Below are 12,121 nucleotides of genomic sequence, written 5' to 3'. Positions count from 1 at the left end.
TATCTTTGTTTAACTGGCAGAGATCCAGATGTATTAAGTGTAGATTTCAGGTTTTAATGCTCAGTAATAGTTGCTGTTTCTTAGTCTCTAATAGCTCTCTTTTTGTGTGTTTTGTTCACAGCGGGGTGCAAGCAGGGGTGTCATCAGGTCCACGGCTCCTGCACTGTACCTGGAGAGTGCAAGTGAGTATGAATAATTAAGAAAATGTACACATTTCCACCGCAGACACTTACTTAACAGACACAAGGGCCTGATTATAAATAATATCAATATTAATGTCCCAATGTACAAAGCTGGATGCAATGTCAGTCAGTGCCAGAATTCAATTCAACACATATCATGTTGTTTTTGATCCTTCGCCGCCTGGATTAGATGTCTGCAATGGGGTTTGAATCCCATGGGTCTTAAATCCTGCTGCAGTAGGGAGGAGTCTGCACTGATGGGCCATTTCCACTCTAAAATTGCTGCAGTCATTGCTACAGCTCTGATCTCTCTTCACTGTTAGAACTGTGGAAGTTAAAAGCCACATATAACCTGTGAAATACCTATCTGTATCTGTTGTAACTTCTTCTGTGGCAGAGCAACAATTAGTGCAACAGTAATATAACTTTACTGAAGTTTCACAACATTCGGTGAAAAAGAAAAAGCATCTCTTCCTACAGCCGTTATATTAATATAACACCAACAGTATGACATCAGTCCTGTGAACATGATATTAACTATGCACTCATATTCCTCTTTAGGTGTCATTATGGCTGGAAGGGTCCTCTTTGTGACCAGTGTGTGACTTTCCCCGGTTGTGTGTATGGAAGCTGCACCGAGCCCTGGCAGTGTGTGTGCGATGTCAACTGGGGAGGACTTCTGTGTGACAAAGGTCAGATATGAATTGAAAGTTGAATGTAATAAATATAAGTAAATACTAGCAGCAGGTTTTAATTTGTTTGTTAATCTGTTTGCTTTCTTATTTTTAATTTAACATCCCAAACATGTAGCCGTGTGTATTGAGGCTTTGAGACTCACATGGTCCTCACGCCACATTTCACGCCACACACAACCACATTTTATGTTACAGATGTCTCTTTGCCAACCACTGCTGTTTGCTGTTAGTAGACACCCATTCAACATGATGAAAAACAGCAAGAAATGTAAAACTAAACCAAAACTAGTGAAAAAAACTCATTAACACTACCTACTGCCCAGTGTGCTGTGCCACAGATGTCTTAGACAATATCATATATCTTTCAATCATACTTTTATTTTACTGTCAGTATTTAATACAAACAAGGTCCTTCACAGCAAAAGTCAATAGGTAGAGGACTGCGTCATCTGCCTAAAGATGAAAGAGGTTTGCTGTGTATTGTATGTTGGTCAGGTTTGTCTGTGTGTGAGAAAGACAGAGAGAGAAACATTGTCTGTGCGGAGTTTATTTGTTTATCAGGCGTGGTTCTTCACACCTTCCCATGCATGGCTTACTGATCCTCTGTATGAGATAAGACACAGCTCCCTCAGGGCCTCACCTTCTTTAATTTTCCCACCACATTGCAGCAAAGTTCCTCCAACATTATCCCAGAATATAACTACCTACCTCCCACTCTGTCCCAGTGTGGGAGCTGGGATCCGGGAGGCAAACGAGTGCCCACGGGACGCTGTATTGTGCAGAGGAAAGGCGATAGCCTTGGGTAAGGTGAATGTGAGCGGGGCTGGGCTGGGTGCTCCGAGCTAGGTGGGGTCCTGAGCTGTTTCTATGTATTCAGAGAGGCTTTGTGAAGAGCTGTGGTGAGACAAAGAGACTGTGGGCATGGAGGAGATCATTAGAGAAAGCAAAGCTTTAATCAGCCTTAACACTGGAGACAACAGGCCCTGCAGCTACTGGCCTGCACAGTCAGCACACTGAGCCGACCTGGATATACTTCAACCTCTGTGCAGGGTGTGTGTGTGTGTGTGTGTGTTGCACTCTTTACTTGAGTCAAAGTCAAACTGAAATTGGACCCATCTGCATCCCTATTACATCCCTATGTATTTTATTTCTCTGCTGTTTTGTGCTGTGAAGTAAAATATAAAACTAATATAAAATCATACTTTAATTGTACTTCTTTACGGTTTCAGATCTGAACTACTGTGGTACCCACCAGCCCTGTAAGAACGGTGGGACCTGCACCAACACAGAGCCAAATGAGTACCAGTGTGAGTGCCAGGAAGGTTTCAGAGGACGCAACTGTGACATTGGTGAGTGCGGCTTCACTGAACCACTGAAAAAAAGCTTATTTAAAGACTGTATTTGGATACAGCAGATTACAAATGTAAATTGAGAAATGTTACTATATAGATGTGACACACTGGAAACAATATACACGGTAAATCTGTACAAGAGCATTGTAGATTTGTTCTTTGGCTGATTTCATACGATGATGTTTTTATATAACTTATTAGTATTATATAGTAGTAGTTCATATTTTGACCCACAGTTTGCACAGAGAGAGAGGAAGTAAGTAAAAACATCCTTTTAATTTTGAGAGAAAGCAACCAGCACCACCTTTAATTTTATATTATAGACAGGTAGAGTGCACTACAATATTAACTGTAAGTGTGGGTGTGTAGGGCCTTTAAATGTCTTCCTCTTCTTTCATTATTGTCCGTTCTTCTATTTCTCTTCTGTCACGCCTCCGTCTTCACATCAGTGGAACATGCGTGTTTGTCGTCCCCGTGTAAGAATGGAGCCACCTGTGTGGAAGACCTAACAGGCTTCAGCTGCATCTGTACTGACGCCTGGACCGGACACACCTGCTCTGATGGTGATTGTCAATGCCACAAACACACACACACACACACACACACACACACACACACACACACACACACACACACACACACACACACACACACACACACACACACAAACACGCACACACACACAGCTCTGAGCAGAGGGGTTGGGCGGCATGAGATTTGTCTGTGGTTGGTTGTTATTGGATCAAAGCCAGTGAGTGACTCTAATCAATCCAACAGAGGAAGCTGAATTAGCCTGAACACAAACAGTATCAGTAGCAATCAGTGGTCAGTCTCGCCCTCTGTCTGGCTTTTGTGTGTGTGTGTGTGTGTGTGTGTGTGTGTGTGTGTGTGTGTGTGTGTGTGTGTGCATTATCACACAAACTTTGCATAGAAAAGGTGAGGTGGAGCATGTTTGATCATCTCTATTGATTTAATGTAAACAGCGGTGAAACTGTGTGAATGACGGTTTTCGGAATCAAGGTTTTATTGTCTAGTGTTTAACTCTCGTAGGCGTTATTTGGACGTGTCTTACATCCAGATGGCTCAGTTGGTTGAGTGTCCTCTCTTGTCCATGTGTGTTAAACTATTGAGGAAAATGAGGAAATACACTAAAATTGCTCCCCATGCAATGAAAGAGTGTAGAAAGTGCTACTCAGATCTGAAAGTAAGGAAACACAAAGCAGATGCTCCTAGTAATCGTACAGGCAGGCTGCTGTCCACAAAAAAGGGAAAGAATCACCCAAAAGTACCGCAGTTGCGAGAATCTTCTTCCCGAGGATTCAAACCACTACACAGACAAGTGAATACTATCAGCACAGACTTTAATCCCACATGTGAGAATTTATGCAACAACATCCGGTTCCCTCGTGATGTGTGCACATGGGAAAAAATAAAAAGTTGTTTTGGGCCAAAGTGTCAGCCAAATGAATGTAATGTTATCAGAATTTGTTTTCTCTGTGAGGAAAATTGAGACCACTGTTAAACTTAAAAACAATACACAGTTGTGTTTACAGCAGGACTGACATGTTATTGTTGGCTTTTGTTCTCATCAGTTGTAGTTTGATGTACAGTAGCCAGATGTTTCTCCTACAAATATGCAATACTAGAGTGTCTAACGTTGGCCATTGCAAAGAGTTTGTAATAATCTTTGCAATCTGGACCAAGAGAGATGGAGATATTGCAGGCACACTTCCCTGCATTTAACCACATAATAAACAATTTTTTTGTCTGCATCACAACGAACTAACTGACAGAAATTCCACAGTTTTTACCTTGAGATCATGTGATTCGCTGTTTATTCACATGCACTTTAGTCACTGTCGGCTTTCTGCAGAAACCTGATTTCTTAACTGTCATGTAAACAAGAAACACGGTTTCTGTAATCATGGTACAAGATCTGAGGAACTTGGTTATCACAGCCTGATTTCTGCTGAAGGAACTTGGTCTCTGTTTATAAACAGGGTTTAATAAGAGTGGATGAGAAACATTTAATAGTGACAATACTTTAATTGAAGCTTGACTTAAACTTAAAGAATGGTTCAAACTGAAGCAGCAACATATCCTGACTTTTAATTTTACTTTAAAGTAAGAGTCAAGCTTCTGGATCATACACTTCAAGTTTCAGTGGTGGGCTCTGATGTCTGAGGGGTGAAAAAATAAAAAGGGCACCAGCTGCATGTGAAAGAAAGTCATGTTGATTTATAATGAAACTGTTTCTAACCGTGGTTAAAGGTCCCATGAAACAGATAGCAGAGAGCTATTTGCTTCCGCATCCATGTGTTTCCTATAGCCTGTAACAGGCAGCTAGAAAGGGATATTCGTTGGCGTTTACAGTAGCCTATAGCAAATATAGTGTACCTTCCAGTCAGTGAACACAGACTGAGGGCCGAATCAGACAGTCTTGGAGACAGACAGTCCCAGTTTGAAAGGCATACAGTACCGAGGATGTGTTCTTACCACAGAGCATCCCAGGGTTGAGCCAGTGGACAAAGGGCGGTTATCAGTTTGATACTCAGCAATCTTCCAATCAGGAACCAGACCTTGGTGTAAGTGTACTGTTCTGTTGCCCGCTAATGTCAGATACAGTTAGCAACAGTTAATTACAGTTAATTACCGGTTAGCTACTTTAGCAAGTAGTAAAAGCTATCTGTGCACCACGAAACTCTTTAAATCAGAGAGAGTTGAAGTTGAGCAACTGGAGGAGGGAAATATTTTCTCCATAAAATATTATCCACTTCCACCAAAATCAGCGGATTAAGTTATAAAGTGCCTGTCACATAGATGTATGTAATACATCAGCCCTCAGAAACATGTCATAAGCGAGAAAGCATTTCACTGGATGCAAAATTAGTATCAGCACCGGAGTGCAGGATGACTTTTAATTGTTTTATAGGAAATGACAAACTCTAAAATACCTTTGAGTAGATACTGACTTTGTAGTAATTGTTGCTTCAGATAGCTACTGGTGACGTAGAGAACAAGATCCATGGGGATTTTAAGATTAAAATAGTCATTTATTTTATTATGTGACCATTTAGAGGTACATGGAGGCCAATTTTCCAGTGCAGCCCATATGGCACTTAATCACATTTTCTTGCACACTGGGCCACTGTACTATAGAGGGCATAAAAGAGGGCACTTTAACACGTATGAATAAGTCAGCTTCCACAGCAAAATCATTAAAGAGAATGAATGAGTCACACTATTTGGATCTGTCTGAATCTTAATCCCCAGTACACACTGTGTTACATCGTTTTACAGCAGCCCTCACACCTCGTGAGATCCCCCACTTCCACATATTTGAAGCGTTGATAAAGGTCAAACATGCTTTTGGCTGCAAAGTAACAAGTGTGCTGTCACAACAGTCCGTCTTGAGCTTCACTGTGTGGTCTGTCTCTGTGTGCGAGACTTGCGTATGCAGTAGGTTTGAGCTTGTGTGTGAGCAGCCACAGGTGAGATTGGATCGTACAGGTTATGGTCTGTCAGAGCTGCATGTGTAAACAAGCAGCGTTCCACGTCCTCTGCTTTCACCTCGATCAGGATAAACAGCACTGCAGGTCGGTCACTGGCACGTAAACACTTCAACAAGAGGCATTTATGTCAGACAGAGAGAGAGAGAATAAGAAGAGAGGGACAGACAGATGAATAAAGAAACTGTTTATTTTTGCTCTTGTTATTTGTTGCAGACTTGATTAACAGTCAGGCGGTCTATCTCTGTCTCTATGTGTTGTGGGGGGCTCTCAGGGGAATACACAGAGAGAGGATTGTCAGGATTGCAGGGAATGACAACCATAACCACAACACAGCTCTGCTTTCAGACTAGATTTATATATATAACCGATATTAATTAAAGGCTTCTTTGTTTGTTATGGATTCTCCGTCTAGTTTTCGGGAGAAGTGCTGGTCGCTTTACTTGGGTTATTATTGCTCGGGGTTGAAGTCGGGGTCAGGAGGATGGAAAATGGTTGTTCTGCAGGGTTAGGTAAATGAAAAAAGGTTATGAGAGAGACAGAGCAAAAGATGTACACCACAGAGTCATGCATGGGAAATGTTATGATGCCACTACTGCACAAATATGCCATGTGTAATAGGAAGTTATGCATGGTTAACCCCTAAAACGAGAGTGTCTCGCTGTCTGTTTGTGCTCTTTTTCCTCACGTTTCTTTATCTGTTTTTTAATTCCTTTTCAGACGAGCGGAACCAGGCGTGGCAGCTCAGTTTTTTCTATTTCTATTTTACCCTGTGTCTCTCCTCTTTTTCCCATCATCCTTTATTTAAATTCCCTCCTCCCTTCTCTCTGGGAAAAGGTTTGAGGTGTCTGCCATGTACGTGTAGCCGATGATTATATTTATCACTGTTTGCACAGAAACCAGAGCAGCAGAAAAGAGAATGAAAACACAGGCTGCTAAAGCATCCGCATACCAAAGCTGCAGTTCAGATCACGCATGTCCACATGGTGGCATCGCACACACACACACACACACACACACACACACACACACACACACACACACACACACACACACACTGTACACCCTTCCTTACTCCAATGTATCTTTGATATTCACACACACATTCCCATTACGCAGACCAGTAGTTCATGCACAGTGTTTTTTCTCTCTCTCTCTCTCTCTCTCTCTCTCTCTCTCTCTCTCTCTCTCTCCCAGCGGTGAGGCAGTGTGATCGGAGCCCTTGCGGTCGAGGAGCAACGTGTCAGGAGGCTCCTGGAGGTTACCGGTGCCTCTGCCCGCCTGGATGGACCGGCAGGACGTGCCAGCTGGGTCAGTGGGTCACGATTAAACATGTATTATACATGAGGGTCACTGCCTCTGAATAGCCTGTTGTGCCCATTCTTATATGTGTTTTGAAATATGCAAAAATATATGATACAGCACATTTCAAAACACTGTGGGAATATGATTTACTACTGAATAAATAGAAGCAAAAAGTACAAAATCAAGGGTAAAGGTACGGCAACAGTTCAGTATCTTAAGTTATATTGTTTATTGAATTTAGGCAAAATCATGGTGACAATATTACTGTATCACATTATCATTCAGTTATAGGTAGATGCTAAAATGTCCATATTTCTTTATAATTATTATTGTTATTATTATTATTGGTCAAAAACCAAACAGTAGTAACTTCAAAGATACAATAATGATAGAAACAGACATAAAATACACAAAGAATATACACAGTGTAATACATAATACATACAAGGGTAATAGTCATAATAATTGTAATATTAATAACATCATACGGTTACTGGGATTTAAATTAGTGTCATTTATTTGATTTTTAAAATGTATTCTGAGTGAGAAACTTATTCGCCATATTGTCAATATATCCTTATTGATACTGTGATGATTGATTTTAGTTATGTAAGTAAAGCAAGAAACTTCAAAGCAAAACAGAGTAATGTTGCAATAAGGTTTTTAAAAGTTAAAGGCAGAATCAATTTAATTTCAGAACTATGTACTGAACAACTAATCAATAAAATATTACATTTTGACAGATGACCAGAGCAAAGACCCCATGCTTCAGAAGTTTAGCAGGCCGGGGTCTTTGTAATGGTGATAATCTTTCATCGTTACAGTTGTTTATACAGTTTTCTATTAATGAGAAAATCTGATATTTATCATCTTCAAAGGAATCTTTTCACGTGATTTTTAACACTGATCCTCTAACAAGCAAAATCAATCTGAGCTGTAAAGCACAGCTGGTCTTTAAAACGTGCGTTTCAATGGGCAATATGTGATTATGTGATCCATTTGAACTGAAATATGCATTTAAAGCACAAATTAAAGAGGCAGAAAAAGCCGGCGGCATGTTAATTCTCCTATCAACCCATCCTGACTGTGAATCAGTATTCTCTAAATGCACTGTCACGTCTCTTTGGGCTGCATTGGCTCATATTGGCAAGTATACTCCCAGAGGGTTGTTGTGTTAGATAGTACAGCAGAGGGAATATTGTATAGGATCAGGTCACACACACACACACACACATATATAGGACTTACTATATACACATACAGAGGCTTGGGGGGTTATGAAGTAAAAACTGAAGACATATTTCAGGATGACAGCCTCTCCTGCTCCTCTGTGTTACAGTGATATGTCACTCTGACACTTGATAATCCCCCATAGTTCCACATCACAGGTCAGTAGCTCACAGTATTAACACACACACACACACACACACACACTCACACACACACACTCACAGCGTTCAAATACGAGTGATAAAACTCTTTATAGCCTGAGCCGAGAGGCAGAGCATCAGTAGTGCCTCAAATGGTGAAAGGCAATTATACTTTCTATCAGTTTCACTCTTTTATTAGCCGACTTCTGTCCCCACATTTCCTCCGGTATACCAAGGAAGAAGAATCCCCAGGCTTTTCCCATAGATAACGCCCTCACACACACACACACACACACACACACACACACACACACACACACACACACACACACACACACACACATACACAAATACATACACACATACACTCCCCCGGTGCTAAATCCTAATAGGTCTTTCACTGACGGTAACAGGTTTAGATTACCTATAACTGACTGACTACTTCCCCTTTATTCATTCAGCGTTTCTTTCTAATCCTCTTCCTCTGCTATCAGAGCCAAGCCCTCGGGGGTTCCTGGCTTTTACAGTCCCAGTGTGACAGAGGGTGGGAACAGGCACACATAAACTTAACAGAAGCAGTGGTACAGCAGGGGGATCTGTGCATAAACAAAGATGTAAGAAGAGGCTGCAGGGCATTACTTAGGATGTGCGGTGCATTTGTAAACATAATATTTGACAAGCACTCTGTCAAGTGGTTGTGTGCGTCATGCTGCCAGGCAATTCTCCTCTTCACAGTTTAAAATTCAAGCATCCACTTCAAAACTAAATTTAACTTTGGTTTAACTGGTGGCTAAAGATTGTCGGGGGCTCAGTAGGAGACATACAGGGTTAGATTCAGTAGTTTTATAAGATGTTTCAGTGAGTTTAAGTTTAATGATTGTGGTTCTTAAACAAAACTGTTTTGGTTTATTAACATATATTGGACTTCCTTTGATCCTTTGTGTCCTTTCATTTTATTTTCTGTTAACATATTTCCTGCATAATAACTTCTGAAACAGCAACCTAAAAAAGACTAATAAGCTTTTTGTATCAGCACAACAAAAATACATTTCCGGGATTAAAATTATGAATTTAAATGATTCAAATACCCATGAGCCGAATACTGACGTAAAGTATGTGGACATCAGGAGGCACACACACACACACACACACACACACACACACACACACACACACAAACATAAGTGTTTACAGGTGCTGGGTAACAATAATCTGCACAAAAGAATAAAACCTTAAGCCGCTATCTTGTTATGTTATATGAGCCTGAAGCGTGTCGAATATCAAAGGCACGGAGAATTAAAGGAACTGTTGACATAAGATGCTGGTATCAGTGGTTAGTGGTTTGGTTTATCACTGGTTGAGATCTATCAGACACAGTACAGATGAAATGTTTATCATCAGATCAGTATTTCTAGAAACTTTTTCTTCTTTCCTTTTAGACACCAACGAGTGTGAAATGAGTATATGTATCCACGCACGCTCCTGTCGCAACCTGATCGGTGGATACCTGTGTGACTGCCTTCCTGGGTGGACGGGGCCTAACTGTGACATCAGTGAGTATAAAAGGAATAAAAAGAAGGAAGAATTGATCCGTCCTGTGGCAGGTAGTGAAACATGAAGAGCCTCAGTGGATTGTGTTTGAACAGCAGCCAGGAGATCCTTTTTATTCATCTGTCACAGCGTATCACTGAAATACACCAGATATTAAACACTAACAAATAAGAACATTTTTGATGTTATCTCTTTCTTTTCACTTTATATATTCTTGTTTTAGAGCATCTTAGTTGCGTACATGTCCGAGCTCTGTGTAACAGATTCATATATCAGGTTTCTCTGATTTCTAGGGAACAGCAGCTGTCAGGGTTTGTGTCTGAACGGTGGACGTTGTGAGGTAAGACTCCTGACTCCTGCCCTTCTGTCTCTGTCTAATTTGACTGTTGTCTCTGCATATCAGTCACAACACTGACCAGCCTCACTGTCTCCCTCTCACTTGCTCATATTCGCTGTAGTCTTCTTATTATATTTCCTTTATTTGTTCCTTAAAGTTAAAAATTCAATCACAACTAAGTTTTAAAAAGTGAATCATTTGGAAACACTGTACTTGTGTTAATGCTCAAGGCCTTTCCAGCTTTCTTCTAGGAATAAATACCTCTTTCTGACATTGTTTTGCCTCAAGATCTGAGCAGTATTTATTTTCAAAGGGGCAAATGTTTCATTGCCAGCAGCAAATTCATGACGGGCATCCCCTTTCTCTCCCTAGTTTCCTTTTTCCCCACTTCATATGAGCGTTGCTGTCTCTGTTTTACATACATATAAATAACAAACACTATATACTGTCCCACATAGGACCAGGTGTCAGGGTCCAGATGCTTGTGTCCACCTGGTTTCTTGGGAAAATATTGCCAAAATGGTCCGAGTCCCTGTGACAGCACCCCCTGTCTGCATGGAGGACAGTGTGTGGAGAAGGAGGGAAGGACCATCACATGTAACTGTCCCATGGGATATTCAGGAATCTTCTGTGAGGTGAGACAACCGTCATAGATGTTATTAGCTTAAAGGTCGAGTATGTTACATTTATGAGGATCTATTGGCATTAATGGACTATAATATTCAGAGGTATGTTTGCAGTAGTGTATAATAGACTGAATATAGGTACCAGTCTATTTACCGTACCTTAGAATGAGACGCCACAGGTCGCCTTCCACAGAGCTGTTGAGCTTGCTATGTTGAACCACCATGTTTCTAGAGTAGCCCAGAATGGACAAACCAAAAACTGCGTTTTGTGGTTTCCTCACGTATCATGGGCCGTGAAATGACGGACTGGCAAACTACACAGCTAGATGCCACTAAATCCTGCACACTGGACCTTTAAGTCTAGCTTAGTTTGCAGAATGAAAACATCATAGTAAAAGACACACAATTATAAAACTGGATGTGTGCAGTTCTTATCCATCTGCTCAATCAAGTATAATGAGAAAAATAAATATTAGTAGAAAATTAAAGACTTGAAGTGGTTTACATTACTGTGTATATGATTTAAGCTGTTCCAAAGAGAGGGACTTGTATATTTAAGGGCGCCCAGTTAGCTCAGTGGGTAGAGCTGGCGACTCATGTACCGAGGCTGAGTCCTTGCTGCAGCGGCCCAGGGTTCGAGTCTGACCTGTGGCCCTTTGCTGCGTGTCATCCCCTCTCTCTCTGCCCCCATTTCCTGTCTACCTTCGGCAACTCTATCAATTAAAGGCAATAAAGTGCCCCCCAAAAAATATACTTAAAAAAGAAATAGAGAGAGAGTTAATAAACATTGGGGCCAGATGTCTCATATTTATTTGAATTGGTTACCAGGATTAGTATACTAACAATGCTACAATTAGCCACAGAAAGGCTAGTTTAACTGCTAGAAACCTACATAGGGTAATTTATTAGTAGATTACAAGTCTCTCTTACTCTTTTTTTATTGGTTTCTTCTTTATTTCTTTATTTCAGATAGCGTTGGATTTGTGCAATCCCAACCCCTGCCAGCAGGGGGCACCCTGTCACAGCACAGAGGGCAGATACATGTGTGCCTGCCCTGAGGGTTACTATGGTAACGAGTGCATGAGCCTCAAAAATCCCTGCATTGGTCAAAACTGTCCAGGTAATTAAAACTTGTGTCTGTGTGTCTTAAAAAGTACAAAATCTCTATAAGTCACGACTAACCTTGCTGCCTCC

The 12,121-nt window shown here is 41.0% G+C and overlaps 1 protein-coding gene across 2 annotated transcripts in view; it reads left to right on the top strand.

Moving 5' to 3' along the window:
- The window catches only part of LOC127362872 (protein jagged-1b), a 45,226-nt gene that overhangs the window by 32,491 nt on the left and 614 nt on the right, over positions 1 to 12,121 (top strand). For both annotated transcript variants that reach the window (XM_051399121.1, XM_051399120.1), the window contains 9 exons: positions 122 to 182; positions 744 to 874; positions 2,107 to 2,226; positions 2,679 to 2,792; positions 6,936 to 7,049; positions 9,853 to 9,966; positions 10,258 to 10,304; positions 10,760 to 10,936; positions 11,897 to 12,047. In XM_051399121.1, coding sequence (XP_051255081.1) covers positions 122 to 182; positions 744 to 874; positions 2,107 to 2,226; positions 2,679 to 2,792; positions 6,936 to 7,049; positions 9,853 to 9,966; positions 10,258 to 10,304; positions 10,760 to 10,936; positions 11,897 to 12,047 — 1,029 coding nt within the window. The remainder of the gene's footprint in view (positions 1 to 121; positions 183 to 743; positions 875 to 2,106; positions 2,227 to 2,678; positions 2,793 to 6,935; positions 7,050 to 9,852; positions 9,967 to 10,257; positions 10,305 to 10,759; positions 10,937 to 11,896; positions 12,048 to 12,121) is intronic.

Source organism: Dicentrarchus labrax, unplaced genomic scaffold (assembly GCF_905237075.1).
Source record: "Dicentrarchus labrax unplaced genomic scaffold, dlabrax2021, whole genome shotgun sequence".
Taxonomy (NCBI): Eukaryota; Metazoa; Chordata; class Actinopteri; family Moronidae; genus Dicentrarchus; species Dicentrarchus labrax.
Note: the sequence above shows the minus strand (reverse complement) of the source record. Positions and strands in the feature narration are given on the sequence as shown.